The sequence below is a fragment of the Clytia hemisphaerica genome, unplaced genomic scaffold (assembly GCF_902728285.1).
Source record: "Clytia hemisphaerica strain Z4C2 unplaced genomic scaffold, Clytia hemisphaerica genome assembly, whole genome shotgun sequence".
NCBI lineage: Eukaryota > Metazoa > Cnidaria > Hydrozoa > Leptothecata > Clytiidae > Clytia > Clytia hemisphaerica.
This window is the reverse complement of record NW_027103741.1, coordinates 880,808-904,650: the sequence shown is the minus strand read 5'-3', so window position 1 is coordinate 904,650 and position 23,843 is coordinate 880,808. Positions and strand designations below refer to the sequence as shown.

General features: G+C 36.8%; 2 protein-coding genes across 2 annotated transcripts; both read right to left on the bottom strand.

Annotated features, from left to right (window-relative positions):
- Window positions 1–48: 48 nt before the first annotated feature.
- On the bottom strand, window positions 49–5,350 carry LOC136805251 (uncharacterized). Its single transcript, XM_067061830.1, has 7 exons — window positions 5,082–5,350; window positions 4,748–4,881; window positions 1,338–2,280; window positions 1,127–1,201; window positions 778–942; window positions 584–652; window positions 49–460 (listed from the first exon to the last, which is right to left on the bottom strand). The coding sequence occupies exons 1-7, from the start codon at window positions 5,227–5,229 to the stop codon at window positions 90–92; spliced, it is 1,905 nt and encodes a 634-aa protein (XP_066917931.1). The 5' UTR covers window positions 5,230–5,350; the 3' UTR covers window positions 49–89.
- Window positions 5,351–6,345: 995 nt separating this feature from the next.
- On the bottom strand, window positions 6,346–12,037 carry LOC136805260 (uncharacterized). The gene is made up of 5 exons (XM_067061839.1): window positions 12,029–12,037; window positions 11,532–11,732; window positions 10,977–11,103; window positions 8,717–8,774; window positions 6,346–6,761 (listed from the first exon to the last, which is right to left on the bottom strand). Exons 1-5 carry the CDS (start codon window positions 12,035–12,037, stop codon window positions 6,695–6,697), a joined length of 462 nt encoding a protein of 153 aa, XP_066917940.1. The 3' UTR covers window positions 6,346–6,694.
- Window positions 12,038–23,843: the final 11,806 nt, after the last annotated feature.

The following is a 23,843-nucleotide window of genomic DNA, read 5'->3' as shown; positions in this document are numbered from 1 at the left end:
GTCGAATTTGGGATGTCAATACTTTTAAGAATAGATGAGAGATTTGAGTAAGTAGAAAAAATCAATATTCAGTATATCTTAAAAACGAGTTATAAAATAGATGAGCTGTATCTCACACCAATTTTCCCACGTATATCTTTGATGGTGTTAACACAGGAAGGATACTTTTTCAAAAATCCAGATACATTGAAGTTTGGGCGTTGTTTATTTATAACCAAGAATGAAGCATCTAGCTTTGGATCAGCCATCGTTGGTGGTCGAGGACTTTTCAATGCACCTTCAAACTTTTCAAAGAGACGAAACAAGGAGTGAGCAACAGGTCCATTTAACGTCTTGAATTTCAAGTTGTGATGAAGGTATGAACGAACCATACGCCAATACTCGGGTTTATTGATATCTTCCACCTTGAAGCGTCTTGGTGACTTGATGAACGTTTTGTCTTTGATGGGACTTTCGACCGCTAAAAAGAGAAAAAACTTTTCTCACTTTGTGGGACCACAAGTTGTTATGTGTTGTCTTAAATTGGGCCAATCAGAGCACCTTTGTTTTCAAAAATTGGAGATAGCGTAAATAGTTCACTTACCATCCTGTGTAGGCATTGTATTAGTTTGTGTTTTCAACGTCGATGATCCATTGACGTCTTTTGATGAAACTGAAATAACAAAAATTTCTTATTTAAAAATTGAAGCTGCATGGAGAATGAACTAAAGCTAAATTACTTTATACCTGCAAAGCAACATATTTGGATTACAAAGACCATCAAAAAAGTGCTCTTACCGTTTCGTACGAGATATTCAACAACACTTTCCACAGCGTCTTTGTCGGTCTCTCGTTGTGGGCTGTTGAACCAGTTTTTACGTGCACGTTTCTTTGGGGGCTCTATGTCCGAGTCGACATCTGTTGTGGAAATGAACCCGATAAGAGATTCCGTGTCGAATTGATCTGAGAGAAAATACGAAAAGAACTGTTCACAAATATGCTTCCGCTGAAGTTCATTCATGTTAACGAAATGTCGTACTATCAAGCTTTCAAGATAGACTTGTGTGTAAGCCAATGAGCTGAATAAAATCTGCCATGATTAAATAAGGCCATTTGAGGAAAATTTCAAAACAAAAATTAGACATACCATCCTTCATTGGACGTTTAGTTGTGACTAAATCTACGTCGTCAAGCTGTTGTGATCCACAAGTTTCCGATTGTTCTGAGAAAAGCGAAAAGTATATTTTGAAATACATCTGGCTTCCATGGAACTTTATGGGCAAAGTCATTTTAAAAACATATGAAGATATCACAGAGAATCTAAAGACCAGGAAATGAAACGAAAAATGATCACTTACTATCAACGTCAAATTCTTCTAGATGGAAGATTTCCAATCCATCGATGGGCGATTCTGCCAACCCAACAGACTTGTCTTGATCGATCAAACACGTTTGGATCCCTTCTAATTGCTTTTGGTCGAGATTTTCTTTTAAAACAGTGGACTCGCATTTAACGTTGACCGGCAGCGTGTAGGACAAGTCGTCCTTGTCAATCATCTCAATGTTGTTGTTGACCAGGTTCATGATGTACGTTAAGCAATTCATGGCATTATCCTTGATCCATCCAGGGGCTGCAGGGTCAAGAGTGCTCAAAGCCCGTGTCTCAAATATTGCCAATCGCCTCTCGACAGACTCTTGGTCACACTGAGTGTCGAACTTTGGCTTTTCGTTGCAGGTCAAGAAAACACCCGCCTGCATGGTCTGCATTCTCGGCGTTTTGAATTTGACAGCTTGGGGGAATCTTCCATTTTGAAATAGGGTTTTAGCAATGTCAGGTGGTGTCATCTCCTTTGACCACTCATCCACAAACAGAAGCTCCGTGTCGTCGTTGATCATAGACAAACCGAAAGTGCTTTCTTTTGTCAAAATGGCGATTTTTTCTTTCGGGATGATTGATGAAAAGAGGTTCATCAGTGACGTTTTGCCAGAATCAATTTTTCCAACCAATGTCAATTTCTTGGTTTTGTCTGGAAATTGATGACAAAGGAGACATTGATAAATCCGATGGGCGAGGTCCACTTGGTCGGGGAGACTTGGGAACCAGTGGGCGATTGCAGAAGCCAAGTATCCTCCGTGACATTCGGTTCGGAATGGGTCGAAATTAAAAAAGTTACGAGGACTTATCACTCCAAACTCATCATCAGTGAATGGGCAAGCAACGTAGGCCCTGCTTGATAATTTCAGGTATTGGTTGTTTTTGACCTCGATATAGTCATAGTTGATCTTGATTCTGGGAAAGAGCTAATAGGGAAAACAAAAAAAATCATTAGAAAAATAATTAATCTAAGGAATCCAACCATCCAGACAACTAAAAGAAGCCGAAATCATCGATCAGAAATCTTTACCTGATTAAACTATAGATATTCAAAGATCAAAGTTTGTCTTCCATAAAATTCATTCAAGTTTCAAAAGCCATCACCTTCAAAATCGACGGTCTACGGTCTTCAAGTACAAAGTCTCTGAATTTAACGGCCTACAAACGGTCTGACGGTCTATTCGACGGTCTGATTGTGTATTAGTGCGTTTTATCAAAATTGAAAAACAGTTTGAAAATTCAAAGAGAAAAAAAATTCTATCAAGTTTCAAAAGCGATCACCTTCAAAATCGACGGTCTACGGTCTTCAAGTACAAAGTCTCATAAATCTAACGGCCTACAAACGGTCTGACGGTCTATTCGACGGTCTGATTGTGTATTAGTGCGTTTTATCAAAATTGAAAAATAGTTTGAAAATTCAGAAGAGAATAAGTTTCTATCAAGTTTCAAAAGCGATCACCTCTAAAATCGACGGCCTACGGTCTTCAAGTACAAAGTCTCATAAATCTAACGGCCTACAAACGGTCTGACGGTCTATTCGACGGTCTGACTGTGTATTAGTGCATTTTATCAAAATTGAAAAATAGTTTGAAAATTCAGAATAGGTTTCTATCAAGTTTCAAAAGCGATCACCTCTAAAATCGACGGCCTACGGTCTTCAAGTACAAAGTCTCATAAATTAACGGCCTACAAACGGTCTGACGGTCTATTCGACGGTCTGATTGTGTATTAGTGCGTTTTATCAAAATTGAAAAATAGTTTGAAAATTCAAAGATAGAGAATAAGTTTCTATCAAGTTTCAAAAGCGATCACCTCTAAAATCGACGGCCTACGGTCTTCAAGTACAAAGTCTCATAAATCTAACGGCCTACAAACGGTCTGACGGTCTATTCGACGGTCTGATTGTGTATTAGTGCGTTTTATCAAAATTGAAAAACAGTTTGAAAATTCAAAGAGAATAGGTTTCTATCAAGTTTCAAAAGCGATCACCTCTAAAATCGACGGCCTACGGTCTTCAAGTACAAAGTCTCATAAATCTAACGGCCTACAAACGGTCTGACGGTCTATTCGACGGTCTGACTGTGTATTAGTGCGTTTTATCAAATTGAAAAACAGTTTGAAAATTCAAAGAGAATAGGTTTCTATCAAGTTTCAAAAGCGATCACCTCTAAAATCGACGGCCTACGGTCTTCAAGCACAAAGTCTCATAAATCTAACGGCCTACAAACGGTCTGACGGTCTATTCGACGGTCTGATTGTGTATTAGTGCGTTTTATCAAAATTGAAAAAAAGTTTGAAAATTCAAAGAGAAAAAGATTCTATCAAGTTTCAAAAGCGATCACCTCTAAAATCGACGGCCTACGGTCTTCAAGTACAAAGTCTCATAATTCTAACGGCCTACAAACGGTCTGACGGTCTATTCGACGGTCTGATTGTGTATTAGTGCGTTTTATCAAAATTGAAAAAAAGTTTGAAAATTCAAAGAGAAAAAGATTCTATCAAGTTTCAAAAGCGATCACCTCTAAAATCGACGGCCTACGGTCTTCAAGTACAAAGTCTCATAAATCTAACGGCCTACAAACGGTCTGACGGTCTATTCGACGGTCTGACTGTGTATTAGTGCGTTTTATCAAAATTGAAAAATAGTTTGAAAATTCAGAATAGGTTTCTATCAAGTTTCAAAAGCGATCACCTCTAAAATCGACGGCCTACGGTCTTCAAGTACAAAGTCTCATAAATTTAACGGCCTACAAACGGTCTGACGGTCTATTCGACGGTCTGATTGTGTATTAGTGCGTTTTATCAAAATTGAAAAATAGTTTGAAAATTCAAAGATAGAGAATAAGTTTCTATCAAGTTTCAAAAGCGATCACCTCTAAAATCGACGGTCTACGGTCTTCAAGTACAAAGTCTCACAAATCTAACGGCCTACAAACGGTCTGACGGTCTATTCGACGGTCTGACTGTGTATTAGTGCATTTTATCAAAATTGAAAAACAGTTTGAAAATTCAAAGAGAATAGGTTTCTATCAAGTTTCAAAAGCGATCACCTCTAAAATCGACGGCCTACGGTCTTCAAGTACAAAGTCTCATAAATCTAACGGCCTACAAACGGTCTGACGGTCTATTCGACGGTCTGACTGTGTATTAGTGCGTTTTATCAAAATTGAAAAATAGTTTGAAAATTCAAAGAGAAAAAGGTTTCTATCAAGTTTCAAAAGCGATCACCTCTAAAATCGACGGTCTACGGTCTTCAAGTACAAAGTCTCACAAATCTAACGGCCTACAAACGGTCTGACGGTCTATTCGACGGTCTGACAATGAGTTAGTACATTTGATCAAATAAATAGAACAAGTTTGAAAATTCTAAGATTTCTGAAAACTGATTCTTACCACAGTGTGTATGTTTGACATTTGCTTCAAAAGATTTGTCTGATTTGAAAGAATGCACTCTCTGAGACTTTGGTTTGTTTGAAGTTTGTTTAGGAATTCATCGGCATCACACACAAGTTTGAACGTGAATTTGGCTATAAAGTAAAAGATATCCTGCATTGAAATTCTCGACTTAAAAATATAGAGTCCTATGACAAAGTTTTTATATTTGTAGTCTGAGAATTTTCAAGCTGATTAAGATTTTGACATTCCGTCAGAACTTTCAATTTCTCAAAAAAATTTCCAAAAAAAAAAGCTTGACGTGAAAATTTAAAAAGAAACAAATAAGATTTACCTTCTTCTGGCTTTGCGTAGACCATGCCACGATAAAGTCTGTAGTTTAATTTTGTCATGAGCGCAGAGATTTTATGTGCAGCCTTTGATAATGGTCCAGAGGGTGGTACTTCGGGTAACTCTTTGATACTGTCCAAGAATTCGCACATGTGCTTCAATTTGTGTAGGTTTTTGCTAGCATTAGCAAATGATTTAGCAATTCTTGCGTCATTGCAATGAAGACGGCACGGAAGATGGTTTTCAACTCTAGATTTCTCAGAAGCTTCTCTGTCAGAAAGTTTGGGGTTGGCATTTTTGAAGCAATGAATCATGCTTTCATTAATCAAATTCATGATGCACTCTTGGCTGTGATCCTGAAGAGAAACATGAGATTTTTAAAATACTTTTCTGATTCATGGGCAGGCTATAAAGGATGTTTAAAGAAATATTTGACATTGATAAAATCTGTTTATACATATTTGCCCAGCTGCTAAAAAGACATGTAGTTTCAAAGAGTTTAAATTAAGCATCTTACTTTAACTGTTTGTTTCAGCATTGCGAGAATGGCCTCTCTTTCATCTTGCGTTCTGCTGGTCATTGGCTTGGTTTCGAATTCGAATCCAGTAGCGTCGTCGATTTTGAAATATTTCGTGCTCTTTCAATAGCGCCTTTTCATAAACAATGAAAAACGCAATGCATGGTCGGTAGGTCGAGTTCCTCTGTGCCCCTTTGGACTTTTGGTTCGATTCCGTACCAGAAATACATGAAACAAAGAATTTCAGGTTCAAATTTGCAAGTATATCGTCCAATACGTAACGGACGTTTGTGATTTTTAATTTGTTTTCTTCCGAGAACACAATACGATAGGCTGTGACGGAATCATCTTTTTTGATCTAGAAACGAAAAAGAATCAGGTCAATATTGCGTAATGATACAGGGGTGCCCATTTTTGTGTTCTTACAACCCAAATTTTTCCGAGCAAAACTTTTATTTCATTAGAGTAAAAAATTCGAAAAAAATAAAGCAAACTTTCAAAGCGTTTCGTAAATCAAGTTTCAATTTGTTAAATGGAATAATTTAGTACTTACCAATGGCATGAGGTTGCTTTTCAATCCATTGATTATATCTTTGGAATTAAGTTGTCTTGCCGGGTGTGGTGACATTTCAAAATTAAAAAAATATTCGGTCAAGAAAAAGTTGACAATCCACTTTTTACACTTACAGAGGTCTTCACTATATGTGTGATATGTTTCTTGCGGAACAGAAAGTTTCACTACCGTGAGATTTTTCAGAAAAATAATAGGAAACAGAACAAAAAGATTATCAACATTGAGGGATGAAAGAGCACTGCATAGTGCGAATAATAACTGACTGATACCATATTATCATTGAGGGATGAAAGAGAACTAGTAAACCAGTAAAAACCGCAAGGAAAATAATCCTCCACATACCAGCTGTTTGATTTTTTTGACCATGGAATTGATTTTTTTGATATAATAATTTGGAATAAAATTAGTTTTGGTTGCACGAAACTTAAAGCTTGATGTCAAACTATTAGACATTATCAATTATTTAAAGCTCGCTATTATGTCAAAGATTACTGTCAGGAAAAGCTAACCAATCCAGAGTTAGGTATTATAAAAATTTACTGCTTGAAGGTAAACTTGTTTCGCTTGCATCATGAACGTTTGCGTGGAGTGTCCTAAACATAAGAGAGATTTGATTCTTCTTCATCGCGAAATGATAATTTAGCATCTTTATAGGGTGAAATAATGCACTAAACAAAGTGTAGCGGATATGATACTATCGGTGTGAACAGTGGCGTGATGGGAAAATTTCTCTGGGGTGGCCAAGGCAAATATGGCGCCCTTTTTAAAGATTTTTTGTTTTTGGCGCCCCTCTCTATACGCCCATTATGAACACAAAAAAGGGAGTTGCGAGCGAAGCGAGCCAGAAAATTTTGAGTTTTTGAGGTGATGAGGGGCGCCATTTTTGTTTTTTCATTTGTCAATCTTTCGATATGGGCGCCTGAAAAATCCTTCTTGGCGTCCCTTATTTATGGCCGCCCCTTCTCAAAAGGGCTCCGCTGGGGGGGCCTGGCCCCCCCCCTAGCCCCCCTTCCACCACGCCACTGGGTGTGAAAACAAAAGTGGTCCTTTTGAAGAGCCACCTTTGGATATAGAAATTCATCTGAAAGGTATTATGGGAAAGATTGATATCTACAATCAGCGCCGAAATATATTGGCAATTTTGGGTATTTTAACGTTTTTCAAAGTTTAAAGGTCGGGTGAGAATTACAGTTTCAGTAATTCCACTTTGCTTCATTGGATTTTTCGATTTGGGAGGGGTTAAGTGGCTTCCAGGCTATATTCTCAGCCTTATTGGAATATTTTTGAGCTTTTAGATCCTGAGATCCTAAGGTCCTAAGTCTTAAGTCTAATGTTAAAACTCAGAGTTAAAACTCTACTTCCAAACTGTACTTCAAAGCAATTGAGAATCACTTGCTGTTTCAAAGTTTTGAGAGAATTCCCTTTTTGTGTCAAATATTTCGGCGCTGATTGTAGATAGAGCGACAAGGATAACATATCCTATATATCTGAATACGAATCTAAATGACTAACACCCATCATAAAGTCTGTCTCAAAATAATCAGCTCTAGAGAAAGGCTGTAGCTTTTTGGTAGAATTCAAATTAGACAGGCGTTTTGTGCTTGTTTGAAAGATAATCAGGAGTGGAATATTATCAAATAGAAAAAATTCAAAAACATTCATAATAAAATGAAGATTACAAATACCGTAAATCCTCGAATAAGCGCCCCGCTCGAATAAGCGCCCTCTTTTAGTTAAAATAATATTATAAGCACCCCGCTCGAATAAGCGCCCCTTCCAGGGAGGGGCGCTTATTCGAATATTGTTATTGATTGAATAAGATATTGAGTAAATACTTGTGTCTTAAAAAGAAAGAAAGCGCTTAAGAATAAAATGATAGAAATTGTCAATTGGATTTTTCCAATTTTTCTTTTATTCATCCTTTTTTGAAAAATCAACCCTTTGAAACAGTTAAGTTTAGGCAGATTCCGAATTTGTTGATATACGAATTTCTGAAATAAAAAAATAAGCGCCCCGCTCGAATAAGCGCCCTGCTTGAATAAACGCCCCCTTTAGAGCCTAAAAAAATAAAAAAGCGACCGGGCGCTTATTTGAGGATTTACGGTAAAGAAGAAAGTTAACTTCTTGCTGAATTTTACTATATTTCAGAATCACAATTTTCATATCAAAGAGTTTGTTCAAAGACGATTTTTAAAAGCAATCAGTAATAAACTTTTTTTTGATCAAATAATTACTTGTGCAAAAATGGTAATTATAACGCTGTTATTTTAAGAAGTGCATTTTCTTCTTCTTTATTTTTCATCTTCATTTGTCGCTTTTTTTCTATTTTTGATTTCGATATCATATTTCCACTCTAATTAAACTCGCATTTTTTTTCCATTGCAGACTATACTGAGACAGACATCAATCACTGTATAATTTCAAATAGGCATTTTCGAGTTTAGAAACAGAAATAGAGTAGAAAAAAATATCAATACTTCCCAAATCATTAGTGGTTTTAAAAAGTAAGTCCTTGAATGTGATAAAAATAAGGAGTCTAAAACCTTACGTTTGGTTCATGAACTTGCGAACAATATCATCTGCATCGCCGTTATTGTCCTCGGTTTCTGGGAGAAAGAAAAAGAATTAAATGCACGGAGGGATTAAAAACTTCTTTGCCTTACACATCCACCATTTTTCAACTTTTCTACTAATAAATCCAGCCCCAAGCCCCCTGTCTATTACTAAGACCAAAGAGGAATAAACCCCGATGTTGCTAAGAATTCTTTAGCGGATTCAAACGCTATTTATTATTATAGTATATATTTAGTTAGTTAGTTAGTTAGTTAGTTAGTTAGTTATTATATTTAAATTTTCTGGACGTAAGGGTTTATCGCAAGGGGGATAAACTAGCTACTGATCTCTACATGAAGCCAACAGATACTCACCAGTATCTGGATACTTCGTCCTGTCATGCCATTCACTCCAAGACTTCGATTCCGTACAGTCAGGCTCTTAGACTTAATCGCATCTGCTCGGAGCCCCATGAATTCGACTTACGCTGCAACGAACTGGAGACGTGGCTGATTAAACGTGGGTATGATCAGAAGTTAGTTAGAACTAAGGTTCTGGATGCGCGCAGACAAAAGCGCAAGGATCTTTTACGTCAGGAGAAACGTGAGAAAACATATAAACTAACACTTACTGTCACGTTTCACCCTGCGTTCCAGAACCTTGGAGTTTTGCTTAGGAAACTACAGATCATGTTGACAGGTGATAAAGATCACAAAAAGGTTTTCCGTGATGTCCCCATAGTTGGGTTTCGTCGAGGTAAAAGCCTCAAAGATCTTTTAGTCCGTGCAAAAATTTCATCTCCAGACGGCAACCGAGGCTCAAGTGGAGGATGTGACGGAAACCGCTGTCAAATGTGTCCTTTTGTCAAGAAAACCTCAGGTTTTGCAGATAACAAGAATAAGACCTATGACATTAGAGGAGTTCATCTGAATTGCAGCTCAACTAATGTCGTCTATCTTCTTATTTGCAAAACTTGTGGGATTCAGTATGTCGGTAGCTGTACAACTCAATTTAGGGCTAGATTTGCAAACTATAAGTCCTGCAATAAACGGCATAAGACTGACATTGTTTCTCAGCAACATCTTCATAATCATTTTGATCTCCCCGGCCATTCTGGGTTTTCTGATTTTGAATTTACCCTTATCGACCAGGGTAGAAATTTTGAAGATACCCGTGAACGGGAGAGGTTTTGGCAATACAAACTTAAAACACTTCTCCCAAATGGTCTTAATGAATGTGAAGTTGTGACCCAATAAACTCCATTTTATTTTATTTTATGATTACATTTGTATTCAGTATCGAGCGCCTTTTGCTACACTTAACTGTGTTGACCTCCTTAGGGGGCTACCCTTTGGGGGTTGTATTTTAAGACATATTTGCTTATTTTATACACTTTAGGTGATCTACTGTTTTATCCGATGTAATTAGATTTCTATTTTATTTATTTTAGACTATTTCTCTGAAAAACCCAGAAGGGAGTTCTAGTCGTTTTTTATACTTCAATCTACGTCTGCGTGCATATTCCCTTGCGAATTTTCTTTTAATATTTAATTTTTCAAATTTTAGCCATTTCTTTTGTATTATTACTGCGGTATTATTATGCAGTCTCATAGGAATATATTTTTATTATTGTATCTAGGGAATTTCAATCGAATAGAATTTTTATGATATTTTATTGTACATAGTTATAGCTTTTAAATTGTTTTTATTATTTACGTTTTTGTGAAATTTCTAGCCTTTCTAGCTTCCATTATAAAAAGGATATCATTTTTTGTTGAGCTATATGCTGATGAAGTCACGAAAGATGACGAAAATTTCTACTTAAGCAGTCGCTTCATTTTTTTCTGTTCTATATATTTGCTGCTTCTACATTTTACGTTTTCTATTATTATAGTAAATAAGTTATTTTTATAGTAAATTTTGTGATAAAACTTTTTCGAATGTACACCTGAGCGAGCAGCACAATGATAGGGGTAGGGGAAGCTACTCCTCAGCGGCCGATTTGGCGGCCAAAAGGCGCCTTCGATCGCTTACTTCAACGCCCCTTAGCAACTTTCCACTTCAAGATTGGCAGTTTTTACCCAAAAATCAACAATTTTCGTGCTAATTTCGCTGGCTTAAATACTATTTGCCTCCCAGTTTACCTCAAATTAGGTCGGCCTACCACGCTACTAACCTGAGTATAAACAATCATCTTTATACTTCAAATATTTCAAATACAAAAGAATGCGAGCAAAATGTGAAAGCTATGTTACCATTGTCATTGTGGTTATTGGATTCTATTTGTTTAAATTTCTTCAGTCGTTCTTCGTTCCTCATGGAGATGCGATCCATATCGAAAGTTGACGATGTATCAATTTCTTTCTCCAGCGGAAAATATTCCTGTAAACATAACAGAAGTGTTCATCAAAAGAAAGAAGATAGAACTTATATTTTTGCGTTTTAGTTGCGTTTATTGATTTCTAGGTCTACGCTTCCATGCCATCACCTCCTTATTGACAACAAGAATTTGACTCTTTTTTTACTGATCTCTGATCTTGCGCATTTTGTAAATTCACTAAACATGACCCAAAACTGATGCCTTGTCTTACCTGAACCATTCACTTGTTGCCGATTTCAAAGGATTCTTTTTAGTATATTTAAAAGTTTATTTTATAGTAATCAAAAAAGGTAGAATCTTCGATGGTAGTAAATAACTTGCTAAATCGTTTAGTGTATCAAACGCAATAATAGCTTGATTTATTGCCAACAATTTAACGTGGACAATGAGCAAAAATGGCCTATGCAACTCAGCCTTTCAAAAAGCTTACCTGGAATATATTATCCATTTCTGCTTTCTCCTTTTCACGACGCCGCGCTCTATAAGATGTAGTTGTAGTTGATAGTTTTGCATCCGGATAACGCGTATTCTTCTCCTTTGTAGACGAATTATCTGTAGTAGGTTTTCTATTGAATGTTGGTGGGTTTCTCTTGTTGTTGAGGACAATGAATTTCTTGGGTTCTTGAGTTTTCTTATCCGAAGAATTAGTAAATAAATAAGGTTATTTTCGGTTCAACGATTAGAAAATAATGGATGCGGGAAATGAAGCCACTTATTTCCCATCCAAAACCGCTCGCGCGTGGTTTATTTACAAACGCCGGATTGAAAGTAAAATCTATAACTAGATTTAAAAAAATTCAGTCCTCAAAAACAAAGGAACCGCTAGATACAATTCGTCGTCATGATTGCGGGTGCGTTCTAGGCGCGTTCTTGATGGGAAATAAGTGGCTTCACTTTTTCTTGACTGGGAAAGGTTAGAGATTATACTCTAACCATTCGGGCTTTAAACTCAATGGAATGAATTCTTTAAGATGTAATGTTGTGACGTGCAATTCACGACAAAATATCTTATACGGAAACACCGGAAAAAATGAGTGTTTGTCAGTAATTTTGAACAAAATATGAAGTCTTGAAAATCATGAATTCTTGATACTTCACCAGCCTGCCAATCATGGCTTGAATAAACTTTTTTAAGAAATGCCAAATGTTCTTTAATCACTACTTACATGATTAGTAATTTTTCAGAAGACCAGGCACAGTTTGATAAAATGAAATTTGTCATTATCTTGCCTCCATGGGTACCCTGAGTTTCAGAGGTTGAGTTTTCAAAGAAAATATTAACCTCTGAAGACCAATAATAGAAGTATTATCGCGCATTTGTTAACCGGTTACTTTTTCGAAAAGGGCAACACGGCTTTTTGCGCAATGCAATTGGTTCTTTTCGCATGACGACGGGCCTACATTGTCCAGAGTTGCCCGTCGTTAGGAAAATTCATTGTGACGTCACTTTTTCAAAGGAAAATGAACAATGCGTTGACATCATTTCTCTCATTTTTTATTTCTGACGTCAGAAGTTATAACAATTTTTTATCTCTTTTCGCTTTTTTGTTTTTTTCGCTTTATTTCGCTATTTTTCCTGGATAAAGCGCTAAAAATCAATTGAAGCTGAAGGAAACGGTTAACAAATACAATAATGACCGGTTTTTTTCGGGCTGTACTGAAAATATTGCCCTCGGTCAAGGCAACAACCTCGCAAGCTCGGTCGTTACTTGACCTCGGGCAATATTTCTCAGTACAGCCCTCACTAACCGGTCATTATTGTATTAGTGCCAGTCTAATCACTGTAGAATGAATCAAAGATGAAGAGCAAATATTACCATATTAATGTCTAGCAAACTGTATCAGTATGTAGTTTACTATTTTTGAAATCCCCAGAAACCTCCAAGTGTAATCGAAGTGAGCTTCTTTCGAAAGAAATCTTTTACATGATCCCCAAATGTATAACAGTAATTACTAAACTATTAATTATGGAAATGTCACTTTTAATTGAATCGAAATAATAGACAGACTTTATGTTATGATTCTCTATCACTGACTCTTTTTAAAAAGCATTGATGATATTTTTTGTTGTGTTTTCAACGACGGGAATAAAAATATCAACTTTGAACTTCATCCAAGATCTTGGATGGTCGTCATGGGTACTTCGTTGATTGCGCGATGAATAGAATCTCAATTCGTCGGCACAGCGTCAATATATGATTTTGACCTGTGCTTTTCACGGTAAACATGAAGTCTTGAAAATCATGAATTCTTGATACTTCATCAGCCTGGCAATCATGGCTTGAATAAACTTTTTTAAGAATTTGCCAAATGTTCTTCAATCACTAAAAATGATTAGTAATTTTTCAGAAGACCGGGCACAATTTGATAAAATAGAATTTGTTATTATCGCGTCTTCATGGGCCCAATGCCATGTGTCTATAAAAGTAGTAAAAAAAAAAGACATTCTAAGAACATCTTCATGACGTATGGATCGGTATATTAGTTTGGTATTTAGATTTCTTAGATAGGGAACAACTAGAAAACTCACACGATTCTAGAAATAAGAATATTTTAAGCTTTAAACCGAAAATGATCCATAGACTTCAAAAGACTTCGCCCGTAAAGATGCAAAGGCTACTTTAATAAGACGCTTTCTGAAGCAGACTTTGATCGGACTTTGGCACTTGGACGGTGGAAAGAAAGCCGGTACCATACTGTTAAGAGAAAGTGCGTTCTTTGAGCCGATCAACTTACCTAACACAGGGGTTGCTTTCATTTCTTTATAACAACATGCTTTATTAAGTAAATTTATGATGAAATTGGCCAAAAAATTAAGAATATGGTAAGATTGCCTTTAGCGTCATACTTTTGATACGAATGTAGATTATAATTTAAATAACATTTTAATCGTCATTCTGTATATATTTTTCGTGTAAACAATATTTCGACCTGCTTGGTGCAGGTCTTCGTCAGGTCTAAACAATACAAACGGTTGAAGGCGCTACCTTGAGTGTTTGAAAGCGGTTGAACGAAGATGGCGGACGTGCTCCTGAAGCGGAAAAATTGATTTAAAAAAAAAGCGCCATCCAAAAGGGGAAATCGTGGTGACTTTTGCGAATAAAGATTATTGCTGACTTCCTGAATCACTGTTCGTCACGAAAATTCGTATCAGACGTTTCATCATTCATTCACTATATGGTGGACGTGTTAGAATATTCAATCGCTAGAGAAAACCATAGCTGTCAAATTCAAGGTTCTAGTTCTAGACAAGGTCAGAAAATCCTGAAGAAAAGACTGCCGCAGCCAGGTAGCAGAAGTTGGAGGACGAACTAAGCCTCGAAGAAAAGACGCCCGCAGCCAGGGTACAGAAGATTAGTTGAAATAGACTGATTGGCTCGAAAATACAGCCCGAAGAAAAATCCTCTGTAGCCAAGAGGTCGACGCGTCTCAAAGAGTGAAGAGTCTAGACTTACAGCCTGAAAACGCCACAAAAAATGGAAGATTTGATGCGAAAGCTTTTTCCTGAAAATTACAGCTCAACCGGTGCTATACAATCAGAACAATTGGTGGTAAATGCTCCTGTTGCTGATCCCGCCGCCACGACCGCTGATAAATATCATGATCAATATAACAAAGAGATAGAGAAACCTCATCCCCCTAAAGAGCCACCTAAAGAAACATCTAAAGGACTTCAATATGTATGTAAATGGGGTTGTACAAGATCCTTTTCAAAATCTTCGGGAAGGTCAAATCATGAAAGAAAATGTCCGCTGAAATTTCAAGCTGAAGATCCTGCAGTGCAACGAGAAACTATCAACCAAAAAATGACGTCACTCAACAAAAATAAAGAATTGACGTCGGAACCACTCGAACAAAAAGAGGAAGTTGCTGCAACGTCAACGTCGAAAGTTGTGACGTCAAAAGATGTTCATCAAAGTAAGACCAAAGAAAAATCAGTCTGGGGAGACCATACAACCGAACACGGCGGCAAAATATGGTCAAAACTCTCCCACTAGCCTTAATTTAGCTTATATATTGTTTTTATGTTGCCAAACCAATGGATATTCATAAATGTTATGATTTTCCAAAAAAAATTCAAAATTTGAAAATTTTCAAAACTCGTTTCCAGTCCCTTTTTTGGCAGTTTTTTGAAAAAAACGAATCTAAAAAGTTGTTTTTGAATTTTGAAACCAATTTAATTGGAAAGAAGGGAAAATTCTGCGTTCGAAAATGGGGTCACTTTTATTTCTACAAAAATCTGAAGCCGAAATATCGAGTTTTAAAGCTTTTTGAAGACTGGGACGAGGTTGCTAAATTTAAAACTGGCAAATTTCCAGGGGGTTATGTCGAAAATTTGTCAAAAATATTTTTATTGGCTTAAACGACTGAAAATCATCTTTTCTTTTGATAAAGTAACATTCCAAGAGAGTTAAAGGCGTAGTTTTTTTCAAAAAATAAGCGGAAAGATTGAATTTTATGAGAGTTTCTACAGAAAATTAAAGTTTAAAAGTTATTTTACTCAAAACTTTAGTTTTAGAAACTCCACACCCTATTTAAACACCCTCTTAGAGTTGTCGTAAAATCGCCAAATTTGGTAGGGAGACTCCCTATGAGAAAATAACAATTTTGAGCTTTAGAATTTTTTTTATTCCGATTTCCCGATTTTTAATACCGGAAAAACCCGATTTTGACCCCCGTCTTTTTAAACTTTAAAGAATGTTGTCTAGCAACAAGATAAAGGCCTAAAATGAAAAAGTCTCAAGCCCAAAAATTTTGCTTTTGTTTAACCTTACTTCATACCAAATTTCAAGTCTGTAGCTTATCGGGAACATACTGTTTAAATACCCCCCTAAGCATTTCCAAGCCAAATTACCTAATCGATCGTTGGTTTTTACCTTATATGGGCATAACTAAAAATTCAATTTCTCGACTTTGGAATTGGTCTATATAAAAAGTGACCCCATTTTCGAACACTACTCATCAAGAGCTATCGGATGAAGGTATTACTTTTACGCTATTTCGAAGTTTTTTTTCCTTCAAAATTTTGATGACGTCATTTTTCGGTCACGTGAAAATTTTTTTTTCAAAAAAATTTTTCAAATTTTTTTGGAAAAATGTTTCAAAGGTTGATATGGTAAAAGAAATGTTGTGTAGTCTATATACCAATCAAAAAACACCCTTGTTCAACAAGGTTGCTCAGCAAGTGGGAGAAAAACAGCCAAAAATGACCACCGTCATCCAGGTTTTGAATGCTTCGTATGAAGAGTGTGTCAAATGGAAACGAAATCTCTTCATGCTCCCTAGTGGAAAAATCGGAAAAGAATTCATTGATGAAATGACCAGATTGATACACGAGTGGGTCAACGATTTTCCACTCAAAAAATCTTCGCTCAAGGCATTAATGGTAATGCCATGTCTGCTTCTACAAAAAACTCATCGCAACTCAAAATCAAAGGAAAACTCCGATGCCCTTAAACGAAGGTTTCATTTATGGAAAAGCGGAGATTTTGACGCCCTGGTTCGAGAAGCACGATACATACAATCTCAATTAAAAGTCAACCCCGGTTCCCGTTCTTTCGAAGAAATGGCGAAACGTTTCCATGACCTGATGTCGAAAGGAAAGGTTGCTCCTGCACTTCGTCTCCTGACAGAAATTGAATCCAGCGGCGTTCTAACTCTAACAAACGAAACGCTGTCTTCTCTACAAACGAAACACCCTGAAGGAGAAGACCGCCATGAGGAGTACCTGCTGAGAGGACCCTTCAATAAAATTGAAGAATATGTTTTCGAAAAAATCGACGGCTCTTTAATCAAAAAACTTGCTTGCCAGTTAAAAGGTGCTGCGGGTCCATCAACTCTTGATGCGGATGGTTGGAGAAGGATTTTAACATCAGCCTCTTTCGGAGCTCACAGTATGAATCTGTGTGACGCCATCGCCAAACTGTCACGCAAGTTATGTTACAAGCCCCAACTTTGGCAGGATGGCTCCCTGAACCCATTGCTATCAAGTCGACTGATTCCTTTGGATAAAAACCCAGGTGTGAGACCCATTGCGATTGGAGAAGTGTTGAGACGGTTGGTTGGAAAGTCGGTTGTGGCAGCTTTAAAACCAAACATCTTGAAATGTGTTGGAGATCTTCAGCTATGTGGTGGCCAGAAGTCCGGTTGTGAGGCGGCAGTCCATGCTATGCGAACCTTATTCGAAGAAGAAAATTGCGATGGAATCTTGTTGGTTGATGCTGACAACGCTTTTAATCGAATAAATCGACGAGTCATGATTCACAACATTCAAATTGTTTGTCCTGAGATTGCTACCTTCATCAGCAACACATACTCGTCAAGTGCAAGGCTCTTTGTCAGTGGTGGATATGAAATCAGTTCGTCAGAAGGTACAACCCAAGGAGATCCTGTGGCCATGCCTCTCTACGCTTTAGCACTCGTCCCCTTGTTGGAAAACATCGACTCAAACAACATCAACCAAGTCGCATATGCTGATGACCTAAGTGCTGCTGGTCAACTGAAGTTTCTTCTAAGATGGTGGGTAAAGCTTCAACACGTTGGTCCACATCTTGGCTACTTTCCAAAAAGCTCGAAATCATGGCTAGTAGTAAAGCCAGGCAAGTATGAGCTCGCAAAAGTCATATTTGAAGGTACGGGTATCAATATCACGAAAGAAGGAAAACGCCATTTGGGTGCAGCAGTTGGAACAAACGAATTTAAGATCGAATACGTCACAGATTTCGTGAACGACTGGGTTTCACAGCTCAAACTACTTTCCGAGATTTCGAAAGCGTATCCTCAATCTGCGTATTGTGCATTCACCGCTGGTTTCGTGCACAAATTCAACTACCTCATTCGAACCATTCCCGACGTGAAAACACTTCTTCAACCAGTAGAAGATGTAATTCGACATCACTTCATCCCTGCATTGTGCGACGGCAGAACCTGTAACGACTATGAACGTCAATTGCTGTCTCTACCAGTGAAGTTGGGTGGATTAGGTATCATTGACGTCACGGAGAGTTGTAGAATCGAATTCCAGCAATCCATCAAACACACGCAAGATCTTGTTCGAAAGATCATTAACCAGAACGTTGATATGGTTGCAGGTAACTCGAATGATCTACCTGATTCTCCACCTGATTCCAAGACTTCATTCAATGAACGAAAGCTGAACGAATTGAAAACGAGATCTTCACCAAACGAATTGAAGGCCATCGACATCGCATGTTCACATGGTGCATCAGCGTGGTTATCATCGCTGCTAACAAAATCTGAAGAATTCTCCTTGACGAAAAGAGAATTTTTCGAAGCAATTTTCTTACGCTATGGTTGGGATATGAAAAACCTACCAACCGATTGTGTTTGTGGATGCAAGTTCAACGTGGACCATGCCCTTCAATGTAAGGTGGGAGGATTTATCCATATGCGCCATAATGAGTTGGTCAATATTACGGCCAACTTATCATCCATCGTATGCAAAGATGTGGAGAAAGAGCCGGTTCTCCAGAAGAAATTCGATCGTGATCCTGAACTTCGAGCTGACATAATGCTAAGAGGATTTTGGCAACGGCAACAGAAGGCATTTCTCGACGTAAGGGTCTTTTCCCCTTTTGCCAGAAGTTACCAAAGCCAAAATCTCGCTAGCACTATGAAGCAGATGGAGAAAGAGAAGAAACGAAAATATGTGAAACGAGTCCTTGACCAGGAAAATGGAACTTTTACTCCTCTTGTCTTCTCTTCCAGTGGTGGAATGAGTAAAGAGACGAAGCGTTTTTATGGGAGATTAAGCGAACTCATCGCCGAGAAGAATAAATCTTCTTTATCAGAGACTTCTTTTTTTATAAAAAGAAAAATTTCTTTCAGTTTAGTAAAATCAAGTGTGGTGTGTCTGCGAGGCTCGAGGTCCTGGAGACGCTCTTCGCCTTTCACCAGTAACACGACAGCTGATGCAGAGGCCATAAATAGTTTTTTGGCCCAGCGCTAGCGAGTGGGCCTTTAAAGAGAGTGTTTCCTTCTGTGTGTCCGTTTTGGTAGAAACGGCGCTTTATACCAGTAACACACTTTTTGCCGTCTGGAGAGGGAAAAGCTTGCGAAAGTCGGGTACTGGCTAAAAAAGATATATTTTCTGATTTCGCGCTCCTTAAACAACAAACGTTTTCAAAACAAAACAGATACAAGATGGCGGTTGAAGCGAGGAGATTGATTTCATGTGTTGATTCTTACTTTCTTGAACATTTTCTTTGCTTTAGTGGTCAAGAGACTTTCAAACCAAAGAAACTTTGTAGTGATTTTTTTTGTAAACTTTTTCAACATTCTGTCATATGTTATAGTTTTCATAAAGCTTTCTGAGTGAAAATTCTATACCTTAAATCAATTTCTGACTTTCACTTTTAGTTTCTTGTTTTCAAAAAGACTTGATTCTGGAATTTGCTGATGAACACTAAAATGGAGTTCATGTGTAAATTATAGCAAGATTGGAACTTTTTCAATCATACTACGTGTGAAAATGGTTATTTCTAGATCTGTCTCGTTTAACGAATTGGTGGCTTGATTTTTCAAACTCAACACGGAATTATTTCAAATACCGATATTAAATGGAATATGGCAATGGAGACTATAATGCAGCTCATGTGTAAATTTGAACAAGATTGGAACTTTTTCCATGATGCTACGTGTGAAAATGGTTATATATTTCTAGATCTGTCTCGTTCAACGAATTGGTGGCTTGATTTTTCAAACTCGACACAGAATTATTTCAATTACCAATTAAATGGAATATGGCAATGGAGACTAAACTGCAGCTCATGTGTAAATTTGAACAAGATAGGAACTTTTTCCATGATGCTACGTGTGAAAATGGTTATATATTTCTAGATCTGTCTCGTTCAACGAATTGGTGGCTTGATTTTTCAAACTCGACACAGAATTATTTCAAATACCGATTAAATGGAATATGGCAATGGAGACTAAACTGCAGCTCATGTGTAAATTTGAACAAGATTGGAACTTTTTTCATGATGCTACGTGTGAAAATGGTTATATATTTCTAGATCTGTCTCGTTCAACGAATTGGTGGCTTGATTTTTCAAACTCGACACAGAATTATTTCAAATACCGATTAAATGGAATATGGCAATGGAGACTAAACTGCAGCTCATGTGTAAATTTGAACAAGATTGGAACTTTTTCCATGATGCTACATGTGAATATGGTTGTTTCTGGATCTTGTGTGTTTTACGAATTGGCGGCTTGATTTTTCAAACTCGACACAGAATTATTATAAATACTAATTTTAAATGGAATATGGACATGGTAAATGTAGACTAAAATGCAGCTCATGTGTAAATTTGAACAAGATTAGAACTTTTTTCATGCAATGATGTTGTTTCTTATGGAAGTTGAATTTAATGATATTTTGAATTTGATTGTTTACCTTCGGGTAGAAAGTTTCGAGCTTTCAACATTCAATTTATTTTTGATTGACTACTGTACATTATGTTTCGTTTATTTTTTCACTTCCCTGTTCTAAGAAATGAAGAAAGGGAGAATTATCCTTGTCGACTTATTTTTCATTTTATTTTGCTCGACGCAGTAAAATTTTAAATCCTTGACATCCCTTTCCTGAAATCTTGTTAAACATTTTTTGGAATTTTTGGAAATCGCGTAAATTACGCTTTTGCTGGGCCTTCACGCCTAACGGGCTTCTTGTCTTCAATTTCATGAGTCTATTTTTTTTCAGGTTATTTTTTTTAGGTTATTTGCAGGAAGTGTGTTGCTTTCTTTTTAGATTTATTTCATTTTAAGTTATCTTGAGTTATCTATCGCCTCCGTGCGTTGATTAAAGAAAACAAAAAAAACAAAAAAACAAAAAACGGTTGAAGGCGCTACCTTGACTTTTTTTTTTTTTTTTTTTGACGTCAAAAAAGCCAATGTAGTGAAGAATATTAATGATGAATTGGAAAAACACCATTCTTATAACCATATAAAGAAAGCGCGTGTATTTGATGTTCTTACACCCGCGTAATTTGAAACTCTACAGTACATAAAATCCAGGTATCAATAAAGAGACTACCTACGTTTCTATCAATGGTTTGTATGAAAATAAATCTACCCATAATATCTGTTGTTAAGAAAATTTCACACATCTTTTGATGTTTATTGACGAGTCTGTGTGAATTAAACTTTATTGATTTGGTTTTATCAATGTGAAGTAATTTGAGGGATGTAGAGTCTGACTGGTAGTGGGTGGTCGTGTTATAAATAAGAATCAAAATTACACCTGGAGACGGACATTGCAAATAATATACCAGGCAGGTATTATACAAATTATACTGACGAAATGGCAGGCTGAAAATTCTTGCATTAGTCGGGTTGTTTTGATTTTTGATCCATCACCTTTCAGTTCTTTCAACGCTCAATAGGACTGTATACTTTTAGATACACCTGGTGCAATATTTGATAACTTTGTTCCAATTTTTAATGAAGAAGAGTATTTTGTAGCCAAACACAAAAGAAATTATTTGTGAAATTCTGAAACATGATTGAGTTGCTGAATGCCATGAAAATATGATATAATTTTTTGAAAGTTGATGAAAAAGGCATTTCTTTTTATATACTCTCGGGTACCAATTAAACGGGGGATCCGGAATAAGCGGGGTGGGTGGAACAAATTCTCAAAACTTACTCTTGTCTCCCAAATAGATGTCCCCCCGCTAATTGTTAAGAAAAAAAACCACTCCCCCGCTCTTATTAAGATCTCCCGCTGATTAAATTTGAAGAATTCAATATTTTATTACAGTGTAGATAGACCTTAAACTTGTTAAAATTTTCCTTTTTGTTAGTATTGGTTCTTATTTTATGTGCTCATTTGCTAAAGTTTCTTTTTTGTTGTTGAAATTGATACCAGTTAAAAAGAATTCTGTATTCAAATTACCCCCCTCTTATTCCACCCCCCCCCCTGCTTATTAGAATTTAGAAAGTTTTCCTACACCCTGCTTATTCGGACCCCCCGTCTATTCGGGAGACAAGAGTAATAAGCGCGGGGAGGGGGCTTGGAATAATGGAAAATTTTTGAGAAAGAGGCTAATTCATGATATGCACCATTGCAGTCTTATGAAATTACATCACGGACCCCAACTGATTGGTTGAAAGTGACGTGAAATCAGTTAATACATCACTTTCAACCAATCAGCGGTTGGGTCAGTGGAAGACATTGTAATGGTGTACACCATGGATACAGCAGAATTAGGGCAAAAGAGGGAACTTTCAAAAGCATTTCTCATAAATTAATAAGTGGGGGGAGCGTTGGAATAAAGATTTTCTGAGTGGAAAATTTGATTTGAAAAATTGATTAGGGGGGACGCTTATAAGGTACCCGAGAGTACAGGGTAAATTTTGTATACCTTGTGGACTTAAGGTTTACACGCTTTTTTATAAGAATGGTGTAAATCCATTTCATCATGGATATTCTTAACTTTTTTGGGAAAATCATCCTAAAATATTCTTACAGCATTCTTAAGTTAGGATCCTAATTCAGACTAGATTTAACATTTAGAACATACGCCCAAGCATAAAATGGCATTTTTGGGAAAGAAGTGAGCCTTACTTGGTGGTAATTGACAACTTATAATTGAAAATGCTCTGAAAATGGCATTCTCAGCTTGAGTAGCTAAATTCCATGATGGCGATATTCTTAGCGTATTCTTAATTTTTTAGCTATTTTCATCATGGAAATTCTTATAAAGTGTATTCTTATAAAAAAGCGTGTATCGGACAAAATCAGCTCAGGTTCGAGGAATACAATCTTAGCTCTTCCTAATTTTCATTTGTCGAAGTCATTTCTGAGTTTTATTGAACACTTCATGGAAGACTCTCTAGTTCAAAACAATCAAATTTAATTTCTTGTTTCCGTTAGAATTAGCAAGAACTGTTCTGATAGAGAACATTTTTCTTTTTCACAACTCTTTTTCAATAAGAGCATAAGTAAGGTTCAAGGTTTAAAACTAAGAAAATCATAGGCTAAAATGTATTAAATTCTCATATGGGAGATAGATGATTTTATGGCTTTAAAGAATGGAAGGGAGTAAGCAGCAATTAAAAACAGGGTCAGAAGCGCACATGATACTTTTTACTACTTTTGACTACTAAGTAAGCCATGAACTGAATGAAGCGGTCATTTTTGAAATCGGATTTAAAGCTATGGCGGTCGAACTAAGTCACCATCATATGGCTTCCATAGATTAAAGAAATAATCTTTGCGGTCAGTTGAACTTTGCATGGCTTATTGACTTTAAGTACGGATGAAGTCTACTTTATTTAATGAAAGCCGGCGAAATGTGCAGGATATAGGCCATGGAAGCTTAAGAAATTTGATTTATAACATTTTTAGAAACCATTATGTAAAAATATTTCAAATATTGCTCCTCCGTTATGATATCAATTTGTTTTAGAATAGTTCTTTCAATTCTTAGCATTGCTTACTCATTGATGTATTGAAGGCGTTGAAGGTGATAGGATGTGACTCAATGGTTGATTGTACGTTTGTTATACCAAAGACTTCGTACTTAGAAATGGTACCTGATTTCTCTCTGACATCTCCTGCTTGATGCTCAGCAATTAATAAAAGGATGAAAGGTAAGTGGAACAATCCGGGGAGAAAGAGTGGCGCTCGGGTAGATGACTAACGAAAGAGAAGCCTTCAGTGACTTACTACTTAATAACATGTACATTGATGAACCATCACCGATCTTTTTCGGTT

Coding starts and splice junctions, on each gene's coding strand:
- LOC136805251 (XM_067061830.1), bottom strand. CDS start 5,229: ATGTGCGAATTCTTGGACAGTATCAAAGAGTTACCCGAAGTACCACCC. Junction 653..777: donor TGAATATCTCGTACGAAACG/GTAAGAGCACTT, acceptor TTGTTATTTCAG/TTTCATCAAAAGACGTCAAT. Junction 461..583: donor TACAATGCCTACACAGGATG/GTAAGTGAACTA, acceptor TTCTCTTTTTAG/CGGTCGAAAGTCCCATCAAA.
- LOC136805260 (XM_067061839.1), bottom strand. Junction 11,104..11,531: donor AAATGGATAATATATTCCAG/GTAAGCTTTTTG, acceptor TTATGTTTACAG/GAATATTTTCCGCTGGAGAA. Junction 6,762..8,716: donor CGCAAGTTCATGAACCAAAC/GTAAGGTTTTAG, acceptor TCTTATGTTTAG/GACACTCCACGCAAACGTTC.